The sequence below is a fragment of the Vespula pensylvanica genome, chromosome 15, assembly GCF_014466175.1.
Source record: "Vespula pensylvanica isolate Volc-1 chromosome 15, ASM1446617v1, whole genome shotgun sequence".
In the NCBI taxonomy this organism is placed as follows: Eukaryota; Metazoa; Arthropoda; class Insecta; order Hymenoptera; family Vespidae; genus Vespula; species Vespula pensylvanica.
This window is the reverse complement of record NC_057699.1, coordinates 4317126-4336599: the sequence shown is the minus strand read 5'-3', so window position 1 is coordinate 4336599 and position 19474 is coordinate 4317126. Positions and strand designations below refer to the sequence as shown.

The window sequence follows — 19474 nt, the reverse complement described above, 5'->3', positions numbered from 1 at the left end:
AGTACGTGATGTGTATGTGGATATATAGCTACTAACGTATTATTGCACCACCTGGGTTTCTATAGACTGAACTAAAATTTGCAGAAGTCTTTTATATTAGAGCTTGGCGGTCCTGACAGTCATTGTTACGACCCCTATATTTCATAGTTGTGTTGTGGCTGATTATTTTTATTTTTAAAATTATATTATGAAAAGTATATCAAGATATTAAGTGCAGATAAGTGTAAACGTGTAACAAAATTAAATTATATGTAATGAATGTTTTTCAATTGGGTTAAATCTAAATACTATTAAGCATCGCATTTTAAACCCTCTCCTCGTTCACGAAGAACGCCTTAAAAAGGTATACAATGAAGGCATTTTGTGTAGCATACGATTTCTACTTTTAGGAAATTATGTTTTTTTTCTTTTTTTTTTTATTATTCAAAATAAATAAATACCTGATTTTAAATGTATTTCAATGAAAAAGTTACATTAGAATATATATTTCTAAAAAATCGAAATAAAATAGGTTATTTATACAAATGTTTTTATTAGTAGTAAAGATATTTGTATTTTATTAAGAATTGTTAATTTATTGTTATGTTTATTACATTCATTTTTTATACGTATTTATTTATATACTTCAAAAAAATAAATTGGAAGGATTTATTGTTATCAATTTATTTATTTAGTTTTCATATTATGCATTTGTATTTTTTAATTTAATATATGTATATACCGTGTTATAACAAAATAAATATTTTGTTTTCTTTCGTGTAGAATATTGAAGCTGAAAATAATTTTTGAAAAAGTTAAGCAAGTGTTCCTAAAGTAAATTTATTAGAAGTAAAAAAAATGTTAATAGTCTTTGAGTAAAATGAAGTACTCGAGCATGCAAGGAGATGTGTATGAGGTAGGTTTGCCTCAAAACCGTCTCCCTGATAATTTGTATGAAAACATGATGACAGCTGCTAATGAAAATGTAGAATTGGTTTGTGAAAATTCTCATGAAGAAAGTTCTATGGTTTCTAATCTACCACTTCTGTTTGCTGATGGTTATCCAACTTCTTTGGAAAAAATAACATTGGTATATTAATATTTTTTGTAAATATAGTTATAGAATTAAAATTTAATATCCTTTTATATATAAAAATTTTGTTTATATTACAGACACAATTAGAAAATTTTATAACATTTATGGTTCAGTGTTCATTAGGACATGATGTTAATGAAATTATAACTGAACCACAATGGTGGCCTAAAGAAGTAAAATTTTCTAATCCTTTAATACGACCTAAAAAAATAACAGATGTAAGTAAGAACACATTAAATTATTTTCCATAAGCAATAACTGCAATTTCAATTATATGTGACATTAATTTATTTGTTTTGTTAGAATTGGATGGCAAATCTAAAAAAGTTAGTATTCAGATGTTATACGTATCACAAAAGTGAATATTTGTTACGTTTTTGTTCATATCTTGCTCAATATCCGCATGAAGAATTAGAATATGTTAATAATTGGGATTCTACTACTAGTTTGTATCATAAAAGTACTGGAAAACTGTTAGTAACATTCCGTAATGAAAATATGGTATGTATGTTTTACCATTATCTTTTAATGAAATTGTTTATTGATACTAATTGTTGATATTTTTTTATAGAATTATGATAAAAAGAACGACAGTCCAAGGAAGACATTACTTTTTCATAATGGAATCACATCCAATTTTACAAATAAATCAAAACAACAAACACAATCTTTTATGATGGTTCAACCACCTTGTGATGACATATATCTTTGTGACAATTGTGATGCTGAATTTATAGGACTTGAAAAAATGAAGGTACAAAATTTGTTATTTGTATAATTTATTAGTTGAAATATCTTGCCAAATCTTTAGTATACATGAATACTTATTATAATATTTCAGGAACATGAGCTGACTTGTTGTGAACAACATGAAACTAACAGCTCTCGCTCGACTACGCCAGACTTATCCACCATAAAATCTGAATCAAGCCAAAATCAGTTTTTGGAATACTTTCAATTGTCTTCAAGAGAAAAAGAATGTAAAATAATTGAATCAAATAAAAGTGAAACAATTAATATGTGTATAACAACCAGGACTTCACCTCGTGTCAGAGGATCAATTAATTTAACAAAATGTCGAGCAATTCCATTTTCTTCACCTGCTGGTATAATATTAGCGAAAAAATCAAAGACAATGACTGAAGAAACACAGCAAGAACGATTAGAAAGAATAGAAAGACATGTACTCGCACCGCCTATAACAAGTTCGTTTAGACCAAAATGGTTAGATAAAGAAGATGACCATGATAGATGGCTAACAACGTACAAATCTAACCGAGATAAACCAGTTAATGATTATGTACATCAATATAAATTCTCTGATTCTTTAAGAGGCAAGCCAGGTGAGTGTATGAAAAATATGAAATTTATATTTTTTAAATGATATGATTTTATCGAGTTTTTCTTCCTCTAGTGTTAAATATAAACTCACAAATTTTATATGCTGCTTGTCGACCCTTTTATGTTATTCTCACACGATTGCATCAAAAGCAAATAGAAGAGTCCAAACGAAATTCTCTTAAACATCCAAGTTCTGCTATAAAACCATTATATACAAAAGCTGGACCGGCATCGAAAACAAAATTAAAACAATATGAAACCAATTTGATGTTAAAATCTAAAATATCAGAAAAAACAGAACTCGAACCAATGATAATAGAAGAAGAATCTATGCCAACAACACAATTTAAAACATCCATTACATCTGTTAATTATTATTCTGAAAACAAGATTGTCAATGAAGACAAAATAAAAGAAATAATACCATGTTCAGTAACACAGAAATCAATTACGGTTATTGATCTTTGCTCATCCGATGAAGAAGAAGTTTCAAGCGTACATACGTCTGATGAGATTCGGAACCCAATAAATTCTTTATTCAAAGAAAATTTGTTACCAAATCTACCAACAAATAAAGTTTGTTCAAAAGCTTGCATTTATCCTGCAAGTTCAACAAATCATTGGTTAATGCAAAATATTTTTACCGAAGATAATGAAAACCACGTAAACAAATGTCACATTGGTGGTGTTTTAGACACGTGTATTCAACTTTCTCCAATACTAAGACCAGCACCATGAAGCACAACAAATAGGATATTTTAATTTTAAATGCATCGTGATTGTTATCAATATTTATTGTTTATCCTTCATATGAATAATATGATAACAAACAAATACTCCTTATTATGTCAACATTGATTCCATAATACTTTTTATAAAACTGGTTTAAAAAATATATTATCACTTACAGCACTGGGATATATTACAAATGTACATAATAGAAGTGGTATTTATCATCTTGAATCATAAAAATTTTTTAATCATTTTGAAATTTTGTTATCTGTTTGTATAAAAAGATAACGTAATATTGGAAAAAAGTTAAAAAAAAAAAAAAAAAAAAAAGAAAGAAAGAAAAGAAAGAAGTATTAATTTCTTTTTCCGAAATTAGGAATGATATACAAATAAATTATTGCTAATTTCTTTTCTGCTATACTATAATTACTTGTATATACAAGTATGTTTGTATTCAAAAGTATAGTTGTGTTATTATGTGTATGTGAATATTAAAAATGTAAGTAGAATGACGAGCGATAATAGCGCCTGATAATGATAGTTTTTATTTTTTCCTTATTTCATTCTAATCAATGTTATTGTGTGCACGTTTAAGGGCGTTCCCCGTCATGCGCTATTATTGTTTCTAGTTGCAATTTTATTGCATAAATTTTGTGCGATTATTTGCATGAAGGATACATTATTTATGAAGTTTTAATGAGCAACGATAATCTTAAAATTAAACAAATTATAAATAAATGTTAGTAAAAAAATGAAAGGCAATCTCTTTAGAATTATTCATTAAAAATAACACTTTACAATAAATATTTTTATATTATAAAGACTGCTTAACAAATTATCAATATTTTATTTATTTTCATTAAATATATATTTTGTACATATAAAAACAAATAATATGATTTTTATTCCTGTTTTTTTTTTAATCCAAAAATCTTTTTTTTAAAAAGAGAAAATATTTTCTCTTTCCAATCTTTTTCAATATGTTTCAATACTAATCGTTTTGTGCATATATTATGAAGTGGACCAAATGCTAGAGCAACTGCTGTGCATGATAAACAGATCACATTATATGGCATACTAAAATCAGGAGTAGGAAGACTGATAAGTAAAGATTCTGTTCTCAATTGCACCAGATAACCATCTCGTGAGGCATTAAAGCTGAAAAAAGCATTTGTTCAATCATAATAATAATACATTTTGTTATATATAATATATGATTTCATTAAGAGAGAGAATTATACAGAAATATGATTAAATATATGTACCTTGATGTTATAGTACTTCCATCAAGAGGTAAAGCAGTATAATTTCGTGCAATTGGTAGTAGTGCTGTGATAATTGCTGGACCCATATAAAATCCATGATTTGCATCAGGTGGATATTCTTGCCATTTTAAAAATGAATATTCTATTTCTATAGAAAACTTTGTAACTGAATGAGGTGGTAGGCGTAAAATTAATTCTAAATAATATGGATTTATTCTTTCTTTTCCTGGCATGTAATGAAGTACTACTGTAATTTTTTTTATAATTACAAATATTATAATCTAAACAAGATTATTTTTAATTATATATATTTTAAAACAAAAATAAAAAAGTCAAAGTAAAATGTATTTAGTAATTGTATTGCATATGAAAATAATGATAAAAAATTTAATAATATTATTATTAAATAAAAGCAGCTATAAATTGTCTTACATGGAATAACATTTTCCTCATTACAGGTGATTTTAATTGTGTGCAAGTAGACCGATAAATACCATGGAATGTTTTCTAATAGTACAATATTAAGTGCCTGCCAGTGATTATTGTATATCTTTGTTACTAAACTACCTTCTTGTTGACCAGATCCTATGAAATGTAGAATGAATATAAGCTTTACTCTATGACACATAATAAAGATTATAATAAAAATTTACATTTCTAAATAAAAAATCTTTAAAATTTTTTATAAATAATGCTTATCTATATAATATTAACTATTATAAATCATTGTAATAATCATGAGTAGGACAAGAACATACCTATAATATATCTATTTGCATAAAGAATAGAAGGATAATTAACAATTGCAGTCTTTGTTGTACTATGTTTAACTGCAATATTAAACATCCCTTCAATAGAATGCGATTTAATATCATATATAGCAATATTATTCTGTTGTCCTCCACGTAGGCTTTTAAGTTTGACCGTGGGTGTAGGAATTATTTTATAAACATGATGCGTTTTATTACTTGATATATCAACATATATGTTACTTATTGTTGTAAGAGGACATGATCCCTTAATTCCCATTCCAAAAAATTTTCTTATAGACCAATCCTATAATAACGAATATAACTACTAATCTAAATAGTAACAATTGATCTTCTCTTAAAATCTTTATATTTATGTTAACTCACCTGTGTATCTACTACATTATCATATATTAATGAAACCGTCTGTTGCAATTCTAAAAATGTATCTGTACAAGCTATATTACCACATATAGAGCGGAAATGTATACCAAGAGAATGATAATTTGTATTATGAATGTATGCAGAATTTAATAAAGTTGCTAGACCTTTCTATAAAAATAAAATCATTCAGTAATAGTTTTGTTACTAAGTATATCTACTACATATATATTTTAAACCATACCTTGGAATCACATGGTAATAATTTTTTAAATGGTGTTATATTTTCTGTGCAAACTATTTCTCGTGGTAAAGAAGAATAGCGCAAATAAGTAGAATTTGGAGTTTGTTTAACAACACCACGAGGATGAAAAGTAAATTTTGGCGATATACTATTGGCCGAATCAATAAAATTTAAAGAAACACAAAGTAAACCTGACAATGCATTAGTGAATCCCTTCCATTCTTGATCGATACTATGCAACAGAAAAAAATACGATTTTATAAATTAATTATAACATCTTATCAGCCAAAATAAATCTTATAATAACTAAATTATTCTATTTACTTAGAGACATCTCTATTAAACCAAGCATATATCTCAGCTCCAGATCCAGCATCATAAAAAGGATATCCCCAGTTTTGATAATTCCATAAACCTTGGGTCAAAGTTATATGGAATTCATCTATTTTATGACGTCCTATAATTTCACCTAATCCTCTTGGAAATAAATGTGAGTGATGAACTGAAATACATTTTACGTATTTCTATAAAATCACACACATTTGTATAAAATATACAAATTATGAAAAATTATTAAAAACTTTACATACATGACTTTGGTGTATTCGAGGATTTCCATATTGTTGTAAATTGAAAATAAGCATAAACATGACTGCTTGGTAAAGGTTTTAAGAACAATTCTTCATCGAAGGAATCAACATGCGTATGAACGCTATTTATAATGAATAAAACATTAATACTGATTAATAAGTATACTTTTGACGACTTCATATTTTTCTGTCATTGACAGTTTTAAATAAATGGACGACATACAGGTTGGCTCAAAATTCCCTAGATGAATCAAAAGTTTCTATGTGTTTTTAAAACTGAATTATTTTTTTTTAAGACTTTTTGTTTATAGTTATCTGCAAAAGTCGCTTAGAGTATACTAATATCACATATATAATATTACATATATGAATAAAATCTTATATTTAAAGTAATATCGCACTTCGTGGTAGAGTCAATAGGCGACATATATACGTATTCCTTTAGCCTATTTTAATTAATATTTTTGTCTATTCTATACTATATATAACATTTTTAAATGATTATTGATATTACGAAAATATAGATTAAAAAGACAAAAGTTTCATTGTTTGCTACACTGCTGATTGAGTGAATCATTGATTAAAATCAATCGAGATCGGTCGAAGTGGCCGTAATTGTTAATTATTTAACAATTTTGATAAAACTGATATCAAAGATTAGAGGGGATTAAACGTGATAGATCTATAAAATATTATTAGTTTTTGCGTAACTATCTTTTCAAAAATTTCATTTGAAATTTGATATTTTTATATCGTCTAGACAAGTCCAAATTATATAAAATAAAAAAACTCAATACGTTGCATTGTGAGAAAATATTATTTATTATTCTTTTGTTGTATATCAATAGTTTGTAATTAATTATTTCTTTTGGATCTTAGTGACATTATACATATATTTTATAATTTTTATAATTTCTATAATTGTTCTGATCAAATAAGTATTGTTCAAGTTGTCTAGTACTCCATGTTGATTTCTATTTAGGCGGCTTTTTTGAATTTTCTTGTTACTTTTTTTTTATATAAAATTGTATTGTATATTTGCTTAAAATAATTTTGATTAATTTTAATAAATATTAATCATAATTTTTTATGCAGATAATTCTTCATCTTCTATATATTTGTTGTATTCGTGAAAATCTTTATTTTATGTAGAAATGTAAGATTCGAGAATGGGTTGTAGCGATCTTAACCAAGCTTGATCTTCAACTCGAAAAATTAGAAAGTTGTATAATTAAATATATAAAACTTAGGCCAAGTATTAAAGTTGCAAGATGTTCGTGTTTCTGTCTCGAAACCGACCTGTTACGATGCTTTTTTAATTGCATGTGTCGTCAAAGTTAGTTTCAAAATGTTATATTTCTAAAAAATGTGCTTCGCACGGAAACATACGATTTGATTCTTTTTCATAATTCGTTCAATTGTCCGCTAACTACATTCAGTCGTTCGTAATAATAATTGATTGATTTTATGGTATAACATATTTGATGTACTCTCTTTTTTTGTACTCTTTAGGATTTTATATACGAGATTATGTATACTAATTTGTATAATATAAACAATTCTGTTTAAGATTTTAATAAAATGACACATATGCCTCATAATCAGCCAACTCAAGAAATTATGCTGGAAAAAAGAATTAAAATTTGTGAGCAACCCATTTTTAATCACTTTACATAGTTCACCTTATATACTTAAATAGTTGAAAATGTACATATTTTAATATAAACGTGCATTAACTATATAAAAGATGTGATTGTTTATACAAAATAACGTTATTAAATTACTATTGTTAGAAACTACTGTTGCACACTATTATTTTTTTAATAGATATATTCATTGAATTGCATTTAATATCTTGATCAGCAAAATAACTTACACTTAATAATTTTCAACTTGATTTTATTCACTAATTAATACTACCATTTAACATTTAATCAAAGAGATTCACATAAAACTTTGTGAAGTAAATGCTATTTGTGGAAATACTTTTTCTTTGCACGAGTCTCTTCCATTCTACTTTATAGTTAAACTTATATATATTTCCAGAATATACAAAATGAATATATAAAAATATTTTAATATTACGAATCACAAGTTTAAAAAGGGTTACCTTCCGGCATAAAAATCTAAAGCTTTGGTCCATTCTTTGTTTAATTAAAGACTTAAAGTTGTTTTAAAAGATAATACATACAGGTACCTAAATTTTTAAATAAAATAATTATAAATAAATGGTATAACGTGAAATATGAAAGTGAAATATGACTAAAGATTTTCATTTTTTTACAATATTGGTAATATATTAAAAATGAAATTTGGATTTTGCATTTATAGTGAATCACTTTCTCTTATTTTATAGAGATAAACATGAAATTGCTTTAAAAAATATTTATAGCAACAAATATCGTAGTTGTTAAGTCTAGAATCTTTTTATGATATTTCCAATAAAGTTATGATTTGATTTGTTATAATGATACAATCATAACTTTATAATTTGAATAAGTTTGAAAAATGATAATTTAGCGCCAGGCTAATTTTTTTTTCTTTTTTTCTTTTTTTTTTTTAATCTTTAACATTATATATGTTAGGACTTTTATCTAGTTGATCTTTTTTGTTATTGTGTCTTTTGTCTTGGACTTCGTTTGTTGACGTAGTTCGTTGTATCACTAACAGATGCATTATTCTCAGAGGCATCTGAAACATCTTCACTGCTATTACTTCGTATATCACCTTCCATCTGTAACATTTTTTTAATAAATACAAAATCAAGTTGTATCATTGTCATTCATTGTAATTTTCTCTGTAAATCCAAAGTTTTAAGTTAATGTAATAAATATCGTATGCGTGTACAGTTACACAAATTCTGTAATTTAAAACTTGATTTATTGTTAACATTATCAATCACAATGTAGAGAATGCTGTAATCTAAAAAATTTAGTGGTGTAGTTAAATTTATGGATATGTACCTGACCAGCATAGAAGGCATTGTATGCTATCTTAATAATAACGTAAGTCCAAATTGAATGAAGCAAAAGTAGGAGACACAATAATGTATTAAACACATAATATGCTGGAAACATCGGCACTATTTTAGGTGCTTCAATCAATGTACTAAAAGAAAATAAATATTTTTAAATTTGAAATATCAGCTTCATTATTATACAATAATTTAAAGAAAACCATAAAAAATTTTTTGAAGTTACCTATAAATTATCCAAAATGGAAAAATACCAACACGTGTGGAAATCCATAATATTGTGAAAATAACAAATATAAAATCGCAGAATTTTTGATAATTAGCGTATTTTGCCATTTTTGCCACCTGCAAAAAATAAAATATATTGTGTCTCGTACCTAATAAAAAATATGACCATACCAATTATCTAATTATTAACATATATTTATAATCATAATATACACAATAAAATGTTTATTAAAAGTAATGAAATAACAAAAACAATAAAGATATTCAAAGAATATATTACACTTACTTCTAAGAATATATCAGCAGAATCATGAACTAACAAGACTAATGAACCAATCCTTGTTAAATTAGCAACCCATGAAAAACATAATAAAACAATAGTCACTATATGATGAATAAACATTTGCCAAAAATCTTTTCTTTTTACATCAAAGAATTGTGAAAAACTCAATGACCAGTAAAATGCCATAGATATCATATAATACCACCACACATCATTAGTTACTGAATGATATGGATAGTTGTAATAACATTGATTTATGTCCCATAGCCACGGTTTATTCCATAAAATAATAAGGCCATAAAAGAATGAGTATGTATAATATGAACACCTCCAACTAAAATTAAAACATGTTATTATATAAATATTATTTAAATATAAACTTATAACGTATATAAATTACATATCTTACTTGTTTTCGCAGAACTTTGTTAATGTAGAAGGCTTGTCCTGAGAACGTCTGAGTCTAAGCCACCTTTCTATTTGTCGTTCCGAACAATCTAATTGCTTAGCTAAAGCTATTATCTTAAAAATACAATTAGTTATTAATATAAACATACAATTTAGTTTTTTAAGATCTGATCTGGATGAAAAAAAGTACCTGTTTGTGTTTTATTTTTTTACTACTATAAGCTTTTTCCAAAATTTCATTTGTAGGTGCTTTTTTTGACCTTGTATTTTTTATGCCAAGCGATTTGCCAAAAGGTGCAAAGCAATACCTGTACAAAATAGATATAAAAGTATTAGTAAAAAGGAATATAATTAATAAGACTAAGAACCGAACGATCGCTGACATTTTATATAAACTATGAAACGATAAATAAAAATCGTGGCATTGTTTAATGTTTATTGTCATATATAATTCATATCGAATCATTTTCTAATGGAATCAATTAATAGATATAAAGATAATTAAAATGAAGATATGATAATTAAAATCCTTACCTCTCAAGAGTATATCTCATTATCAGCAGAATTAAGGCCATTGGTAAAGGAAAAATTAAATGATGATAATCGGCATATTTGTTTTCTGAATTCGGTTTTATATCGTCCCATGTTATATTGGGCGGTAGCCATATGTCCGGTGACCAAAATGTCGACGATATATTCATTAATGTGTTCATTATCAATTATTTTCAGAATTAATTTATTTTTAGTATTCGATATATCGTAGATTCGATAAATTATTCTATTAAAAAATTATCTAATAATCCTTTCTTATATTGGTTTTTTCACTTGACCGCACTGCAAACAACTTTATCTGTCTTCAGTGTGTATCACGCCACCACGAAAATATATAATGAATATTCATTAAAAGAATCAGAACCCGTGAATATATTTTTGTTAGCTATACTATTGTTACTCCAATGAAAAATAAAAAAACTTATCGTTGAGACCAGTTTAATTTTTCATATATACAAATAATAAATCATGTTAAATGACAAACTTGGAAATCCGTTCCAATCCGTTAATAATCGGTAAAAGAAGTTTTTGGATCGAGAACTATATAAAAAAAATACTGATAAACCGTTATCTTTTCTTTTCCTCGTTTCTTTTCTTGTTTGCGAAGAAACAATGTTCACGATGCATCCACAACGATGATATCTAGTGAAATAAAATTGAATTCGAAATCCGACTTTTCTTATCACAAAGAATTCATCAAATTACACGCATATGTGTCATTTTCAAGATTTATGCTTACGATAAGAAAACTTACAAAATTGGCGAGCGATCCCTAAAGGTAGTACCTTCGGGAAAATTAGTTTTAAAATAAAATTCTTTAATAAATCTGTTTGCCTTGTTTACACTTGTTAGAAGAATCGTATAACGAGATCTTTTGCAGTAGCGTACAACGGAAGAAGGCAGTAACGTTCAGAATACTGCCTTAATTCCTTTTATTGTTACAAATTGCTTTCCTTCGCGATAGAACACCTTGAACATGTAAAAACAATATTTAATTTTTTCGAATAATATTTTCTTATTGTCTTTATTCGTAGCATGCGATAGAGCTTTTCAAGACGAATCTAACGGTATGAATAAATCCGAATGTCAAAAGATCGTAGATACTGATTTTTTTGATTGTACGACAAAAAAAATCAATCCAGATCAAACCAGAGAGAAATTTTTTCAAGACAATAACGTTACATATTATTTTTTGTTATTATCATACATGAAAAATACATTTTCTTTTTTCTTTTTTTTTTTTTTTTATTCTTGTGAAGAATTTATTGTTTCTATATTTGAAAATGTAATTGTTTAACAAAAAACCGTTAGATGTTAATTAAAATTTATAATCTCTTTGCGTCTACTTACATACAATAAGATCACAAATCAATTAATATTAAAAGATGTGTATATGTATCTATGAAATCGAACTATTTTAGAACATACTCAGATCTGGTAATAATTCTACAATTGTACACTCTAGGACAAAAGTAATGTGATCGTAATAAAAAAGGTGGTTCCGTGTATCAATGGTTCACAGTGCCGTCGTAAGGATTTTTGGGATCCTTTGTCTTACACCTAACCTCTACTTGATATGTGACAGTATGCGATTTAGAATTTCTATTAGGAAGTTATTATTTTATTATCTGTATTGTCAAATAAACAACATTATTTTAATTTCTAATGTTTCAACAAGTATTATTTTTGAAAAATGAATATATCTCGATTCATTGACAACGATTTATAGCTCACACTGGTACAGTCATTTTCAATGTACATACATTTATGTCGTTAAAGGTACAATATACAAGTTACGAGAAACGCGCAAATGTCAGTTGCACGACTCAGTACAGAGGTATAGGTATGTGACCGGACGTTATCAGACAAATTGAAATAATATTTCGTATTGCATATCGACGTAATTAAAATTTCAAGATAGATTTATAATGGAAGGTCACCAGGTATGTTAATAAATCAGTATCATAAAATTAATTAAACCATTGTCAAAAGTTCAATCAACTTGTGTTCTCTTTTTTATGAGTCATACTTATTTATGATAATTATAAATATTTGTTACAATATAGAGTAGATATTATAAAATCCGTATACTTTTTTTCCTAGGTAAGAGCATTATATGACTTTACTGGTGAGTCAGGAACAGCTGAGTTGTCTATTGTCGCAGGAGAGATTTTAACTGTCATGAGAGACAATGTTGGTGATGGATGGTGCGAAGGATTCAATCAAGGTGGAAAGTCTGGTCTTTTCCCAGCTGCATATGTACAAGTGATCGAGTCGTCTGCTCCTGTGTCAAGTATGATAAAATAAAGATGCAATTTATATATAACTGTTGTGGAATGTTCTTAAATTATTGTAGTTTGCAAAGATTTTATCTGTAGTATTTAATATTATTATTCACTAGGTAGTATGACAATGTCGCAACAAAGTTCGGGAGATTACTGGGATGATGATTGGGACGATGATTCAGAAGTTGGTCAAACGCAAGCATACGTTCCTGTTACAAATCAACAGCAACAACAATCTATGCATATAGCACTCCAGTCCAATAGCACTGACAGTGGAAATTCTATCTCAATTCATACTATACATTCTGTGATACCTGAAAGACCTATATCTAATGTACCAAAGAAGAATAATAAGTTTTCTACTCTGATTAAATCGGGTGAAGATAGTTTTTTATTAGGAACAAGAGTAGCAAGTGTACCAGAAAGTGAAAAGCTTCTTATCAAAGAAACTGAAGATGGACGTTGTGCGTGGATACCAACGGGAGACTCGTATAGTTGTGTTGTTACATCTCCTAAGAAAGAATCAAAACTTAAAGGTCTTAAGAGCTTCATTGTATATCAGTTAACACCTACGGTATGTTCTAGTTGCATTCGTATTTTTTATATATTTTTTTAACTAATCTTATTTTAATTCATCAAACTTTTGTAACGTTGATTTAACAAATTTTTTATTACAGTTTAATAATATTCAAGTTTCAAGAAGATATAAACATTTTGATTGGTTACACGAACGTTTAGAAGAAAAATATTGTTTCATACCGGTTCCACCCTTACCTGATAAACAATTATCAGGACGTTATGACGAACAATTTATAGAACATCGTCGTACACAATTACAAGAGTTTGTTGATTATGTTTGCCGTCATCCCGTGTTATCACGAAGTCGAGTATGGGATCATTTTATGATTTGTACTGATGAGAAGAGGTGGAAAGCAGGAAAACGACTAGCTGAAAAGGATGAATTATTAGGAGTGAATTATTTTAATGCTATCCAATGTATCGATACACCGTTAGATGCGATCAAAGTAGAAATTCAAATAGATGCATTTAGTAGATATATAAATGGTTTAGATCCTGTTGTCAAAAATTTCATGGCCATGGCTGTTGATCAAGCCAAAAAGCATCAAGTACTTTATAAAAGAGAATTTCAGAAAATAGGTCAATCTTTCTCCTCGTTAGGACATGCTTTAGAAGGAGACGATAGCGATCATATGAGATTGACTTATGCATTAAAAGCAACAGGTGAAGCATACAATGATATTGGTCGTCTCTATAAGGAACAGCCAAAATTTGACTGGGAGCCACTTGCTGATAAATTTCATATTTATAGAGGAATTATCAGTAATTTTCCTGATGTTATCAGTATACATAAGGTATGATTTCTTTCAAACTTAATTTAGATCTAATGTTTTTAGATAAATTATTAATTATCATTTGTGATATTTTGTTAGAGTGCGGTACAAAAAAGGAAGGATTGTGAAAAATTAGTTGCAGAACATAAAATGGAAACGCAGCAATTGCGTGAAATGTCTCATCGAACGGATATAATAGCACGTGCATTAATGGCGGAAGAGACACATTTTCAGTCTGAACGCGATATACACATTAATAAAGCTATGAAAACGCATTTGCAAGAACAAATTTCCTTTTATAAAAAGATTGTAAATAAATTAGAGGAAGCATTAAATGCATATGTAGACTGAAGCAGGTACTGAAAATATGACTATGCTAATATTATGTACCTTTCCCAGGCACAACTTAACGATTTTGATACATGATCACGACGCTTGTTTATAAATTCATTATATTCGATTATTTATGCACTTACAGAAATTTAATCACATTTTCTCAATACAATGTTGATCAGAATGTTTCAGAGATTTTACTAGAAAAATATAGAGGGGCCAAATATTAGTATCACGTATGTCATAATAATCAAAAAAATTATTTGCAATACAAATACGTGCGATATGTATATTTATATTTTAAAAATATAATTAATTTAATAATACTATTTCTCAAATAATATTTGAGAAAAAAGAGAGATTCAGTTTCATCAAATATATTTGTATTAACATATTTTTCTATATATAGAATGCATATTTAAAAAAGTAATATCAATTACAGTAACATTTTTATCTTGATAATATATTGCGTATCTAAGTTAATTTAAATTCACAAAAAAAAAAACTAATTTTAAAAAATACAATGATAAGTAAAATTATATTATTTTGAATTATGTTGTAACGATTATTAATATTCACCTCTTAATTCAATTTTTCGTATCAAAGACTAATAATAATGATTATGTCTAAATATCAGGTATTTGAAAATGTGATTATATATATAACATTTACAAATCTTTTTTCCTTTCACCTCTATATTTGCATCTCGCAGCAATGAATATAGAATTTGTATTATATAAAAATTCATAAGTTTTAAGAAAATGCTATTGTAAAAGTATGTAGAATATTACTAAAAAGTACTTTGTACAATACAATATATATGTGAATATATTTGAAATATTTCATAGATATTTTTAAATGGTTGCTAAATAATTTATCTCTGTGATTGAAATAAATATAAATTCAACAATTCACACACAATGAATCTGTTTAGTTAGCAACTAATTATTGGAATAAATACCGTTAATTGACATTTAAGTAAATTTATTTCGATTTCATACAATTATTCATTTAGATAAAAATATTTATATTTCAAATTTTAAAAAAGCTATCAGTATATCTACTATTGAATAGTAGAATCATTCAGTACTTTTTTCATATTAAAATATTCTTAAAAAGTAAACAGAATATTAATTTTTTACAGAATACAATTCTTTTTTTACATCATTACTTTACCAGATCAAGGAAAAAAAATTAAGAGATATACTACTTGCATTTGTTTTATAGCGTATCTTTATAAAAGCAAGTAATATTTGAAAAAAATTATCTCTGAAGTTTATGTAATGTTATATAATTTTATAATGACAACAACAAATGTATAAATAAACATAGCAGCTAAAACAACTTATTTCTAATCAAGCAGAATTATTATACATTTTCTATTAATTGTACAAAATAGTAATATAGTTTATTTTTAAGCACAAAGTTATGTATGTAATCTTTATTTGTCAATGCCAATGAAAATATTTTCATTCTTGTAGGTATAAAGAATGTAATAAAAAATATATGTTATATTAACATAACATATTATAATGTATTTTCATCACAATATAAGTATAATGATAAATATTAATAAATATTATTAATTTTATGCATATATATTCTAGATATATTAGTTAAGAAATGAAAGTATCTTGTCAATGAGCGTTGATTAAATATTACTTTTTGAACCTATTTACAAACATAACTCTCAGTTGACTTATTTAAAATCACAAAAATGTAAATCAATATAAACAGTATAGTATTTTATATACAAATGTAATACCATGCAAATCATACAATCAAAGTTATCTTTTTTTACCTTTATTTATATCAATCGTTTTTCAGCAAATTGTCTCTACAGAATTATGTAATAAAAACAATCAAACACACTATTTTTAATATTTGATAGTATTCATTCTAATAATGTTTTAATAATTAGTTGCATGTATATTATGTAATAATAATTAGTTTCGATATAACTTATAATATACAGTTATTCAAACGTTATTTAATCTTACAATATGTTTCATTAATTTTGTTCATATCTTTATTTTTTGTTCAACATTTATGATAGTTAACAAGTTAAAATTTGAACTTTCTTTTTCAACGAAACAATTATATTATATATTATTATTCTGAATTATTATTCTATAAGATAGAAAACATTTTAGTATTTGAAGAGAGTTAAATTTATAAATAAGGGTACAAATAATATTTGTAATAAAATATATCAATATATGATATAATAATTAATGATAAGGTTAAAATATTTTCTCGGCAATGTAATCAATTTGATATCAGTTTTATAATTGTATTTTTCAGTTATCATATTTATACATATTAATAATGCGTATTGTGATATATAGATATAGTTTATATATATAGATCTTAATAAAGAAAAAAAATTTATTTCTAAAATGCTCGTTTTTATTATAGAGCGATACTCAGCCATATTGATGGCAAGTTCCATTAAGAATAATGAAAAATTGTATTCACGTGGTATTAATGAAATACACAGTTCTTAAACGTTATGTAATTTGAATTTATTACTTCCATATGTTGTATTATATTTGTTTAAAATATTATTCTTTTTATAAACTTGAAGTTTTTTTCACAGAACAAGAAACATCACCTGATTCTATAGCACAGCAATAATTTTTTGTTTTGATTAATATCAAAGTATTTTATTTGCAGATAACCTCTTCAATTCAGTCATTCTTTTTGATACTGCATGTGCATGTATATAAATACACATACATAACACGTATTTTTCGCAACAATTTTTATATGCATCTCTTTTATGTTATTTAAACGATTAATAGTTTCAAACATGAATTTTGATTTTTTTGTAATCAGATAATAAGTTCTTTAAAAGTTACGGTAATATCATTATCACAAGAGGCACACATACATTGCACTTTGCAGATATTATTTATGAAAAAATGTGATTGCATGAGCAAAATTAAACCATCCCAAATAAAAAAGGTGATTTTTTCAATTTGTTTGAGAAGATAAAATTGCAAACATCTATATTTTGAAATCTTAGATATTATTGTATATATGGTAATTATAAATAATCTATTAATAAGATACAAATACAAACACACAAGTTATTTTTACAACATTTACATGGGCTATGTAACATTTTATACATTTTCATTAGATTATTTTCAAGAGTTTTGTATGTAGATTATATCATACAAATATATCAGAAAGTATATTATCCAAATACTCAAAGTAAAGATAAATAAATAAATCCAAATATGAAAATATTTATTATGATAATTTAGTTTAGTTCAGATGCTTTTTCATAATAATTTTCCAAAAATGAAAAGTTATTTTATAATTTTTAATATAACGTATATATCAGACATTTAGCATTAATAAACTTCACATTATAACACACATATGTTGTTTATATTTGTATCTTAAAATTATTGAAAAGTATGCATGCATATGTGTGTCTATATGTATTTTATTTACATATTTTTTTTTGTAAGATAGTGTGAGATAGATTAAAAATATTATTAGAATAATCTCATATGCATACATGCATGTATTTGTGTGCACTTTTTTTTTAACGCGGATAATGTCTTTGTTGTTGCTTAACATAACATTTTTTTCGTATCATTAAACTAATACACTAGTATCACCACATAATGTACTTAACATGTATGAAAAACAAAAAAAAAACAATTTCATATACCTATTAATTAATGTAAACAATCTTAATTGTTCCTTATTTCCCGTAAAATATAACATATGCACGCAAAAGCTTGAAAAATAATCACTATGTACGTATATCTGAAAAATTCTTTCCAAAAATCTTAGCGATTTTTTTTTAAAAGGATATTTGTTTGTCTATCACGATTTCAAAAGTACTTCCGTTAAACGTATGTACTTAATGCACTTTTCACAGCATGCGATCGATCAACCTTGGCAAGAGATTTACATGCATCTCTACAATTATTCTCAAACTTCAAACTATTGGAAAAAAGTACACTTTTACAAACTATTCAAATTTGCAATAAGTCAAGTGCACACACGGGGTTTGTTTGACAATCACACACAATTTATATATAATATAAAATAATCTTTCTCATGTAAGCAATTATTATAAAAAAAATTATATGCGTATTGCCTTGAAATATACAAGATTAGAAAATAAAGTGTTTCATTCTTTTTAGAACATGTAAAGATATACAGTAAGAAAGAGATAGAACATCCTGTCAATGTTTTATCATTGTTCAAGTACAATTCTGTAAGAAATGTCAAATATTGTTGATATAGAACAATAGATTTTATATATACTTCATGAACGAATAATGTTTACTATAAATTAATCGTTTATAGCGCGATATTAAAATAAAATAATAAAATGCACTTATATTTGTATAATATTAAATACAATGTTTTTGAAACGTGTTTAATATATTTATATTACACAGAATTGTTTTGAACAATAAATGTTCATTATAAATCTCAGATTTTATAAAAGATTAAAAATTTGTCGTTGTACTGTTCACCCGATTTTTATAATTAATCAATTCAATCTGGTAAGGTTTCATAAATCATATATATACCGTTCAGATCATTAACAGATTATAAGACTTTTTAGGGATATAAAATCAATATATTGAATTATATAAAAATTTAAATAGAAAACAATTTCTTCTTATATATCTCTTGAGATAATTTGT

General features: G+C 25.9%; 4 protein-coding genes across 7 annotated transcripts; 2 read left to right on the top strand and 2 right to left on the bottom strand.

Annotated features, from left to right (window-relative positions):
- Positions 1-84: 84 nt before the first annotated feature.
- On the top strand, positions 85-3252 carry LOC122634728. The gene is made up of 7 exons (XM_043823953.1): positions 85-343; positions 763-1069; positions 1153-1293; positions 1379-1576; positions 1647-1829; positions 1917-2418; positions 2490-3252. Exons 2-7 carry the CDS (start codon positions 860-862, stop codon positions 3152-3154), a joined length of 1899 nt encoding a protein of 632 aa, XP_043679888.1. The 5' UTR covers positions 85-343; positions 763-859; the 3' UTR covers positions 3155-3252.
- Positions 3253-4005: 753 nt separating this feature from the next.
- On the bottom strand, positions 4006-6603 carry LOC122634724 (GPI transamidase component PIG-T). Its single transcript, XM_043823945.1, has 8 exons — positions 6378-6603; positions 6112-6289; positions 5788-6019; positions 5550-5714; positions 5172-5469; positions 4846-4998; positions 4414-4660; positions 4006-4306 (listed from the first exon to the last, which is right to left on the bottom strand). Exons 1-8 carry the CDS (start codon positions 6556-6558, stop codon positions 4051-4053), a joined length of 1710 nt encoding a protein of 569 aa, XP_043679880.1. The 5' UTR covers positions 6559-6603; the 3' UTR covers positions 4006-4050.
- Positions 6604-8259: 1656 nt separating this feature from the next.
- LOC122634726 (ceramide synthase 6) lies at positions 8260-12290 on the bottom strand. 3 transcript variants are annotated; one of them, XM_043823949.1, is made up of 9 exons: positions 12173-12290; positions 11577-11791; positions 10805-11464; positions 10461-10578; positions 10272-10384; positions 9866-10196; positions 9578-9696; positions 9341-9485; positions 8260-9111 (listed from the first exon to the last, which is right to left on the bottom strand). In XM_043823949.1, exons 3-9 carry the CDS (start codon positions 10981-10983, stop codon positions 8989-8991), a joined length of 1128 nt encoding a protein of 375 aa, XP_043679884.1. In that variant the 5' UTR covers positions 10984-11464; positions 11577-11791; positions 12173-12290; the 3' UTR covers positions 8260-8988. The 3 variants fall into 3 exon arrangements, with proteins under 3 accessions (XP_043679884.1, XP_043679883.1, XP_043679885.1); XM_043823948.1 differs by lacking the exon at positions 12173-12290 and having other exon boundaries at positions 11577-11938; XM_043823950.1 differs by lacking the exon at positions 12173-12290 and having other exon boundaries at positions 10805-11938.
- A 145-nt stretch (positions 12291-12435) lies between these two features.
- LOC122634725 (sorting nexin-9) lies at positions 12436-14827 on the top strand. 2 transcript variants are annotated; one of them, XM_043823947.1, is made up of 5 exons: positions 12436-12765; positions 12926-13115; positions 13228-13681; positions 13785-14480; positions 14559-14827. In XM_043823947.1, the coding sequence occupies exons 2-5, from the start codon at positions 13027-13029 to the stop codon at positions 14808-14810; spliced, it is 1491 nt and encodes a 496-aa protein (XP_043679882.1). In that variant the 5' UTR covers positions 12436-12765; positions 12926-13026; the 3' UTR covers positions 14811-14827. The 2 variants fall into 2 exon arrangements, with proteins under 2 accessions (XP_043679882.1, XP_043679881.1); XM_043823946.1 differs by having other exon boundaries at positions 13224-13681.
- The last annotated feature ends 4647 nt before the right edge of the window (positions 14828-19474 follow it).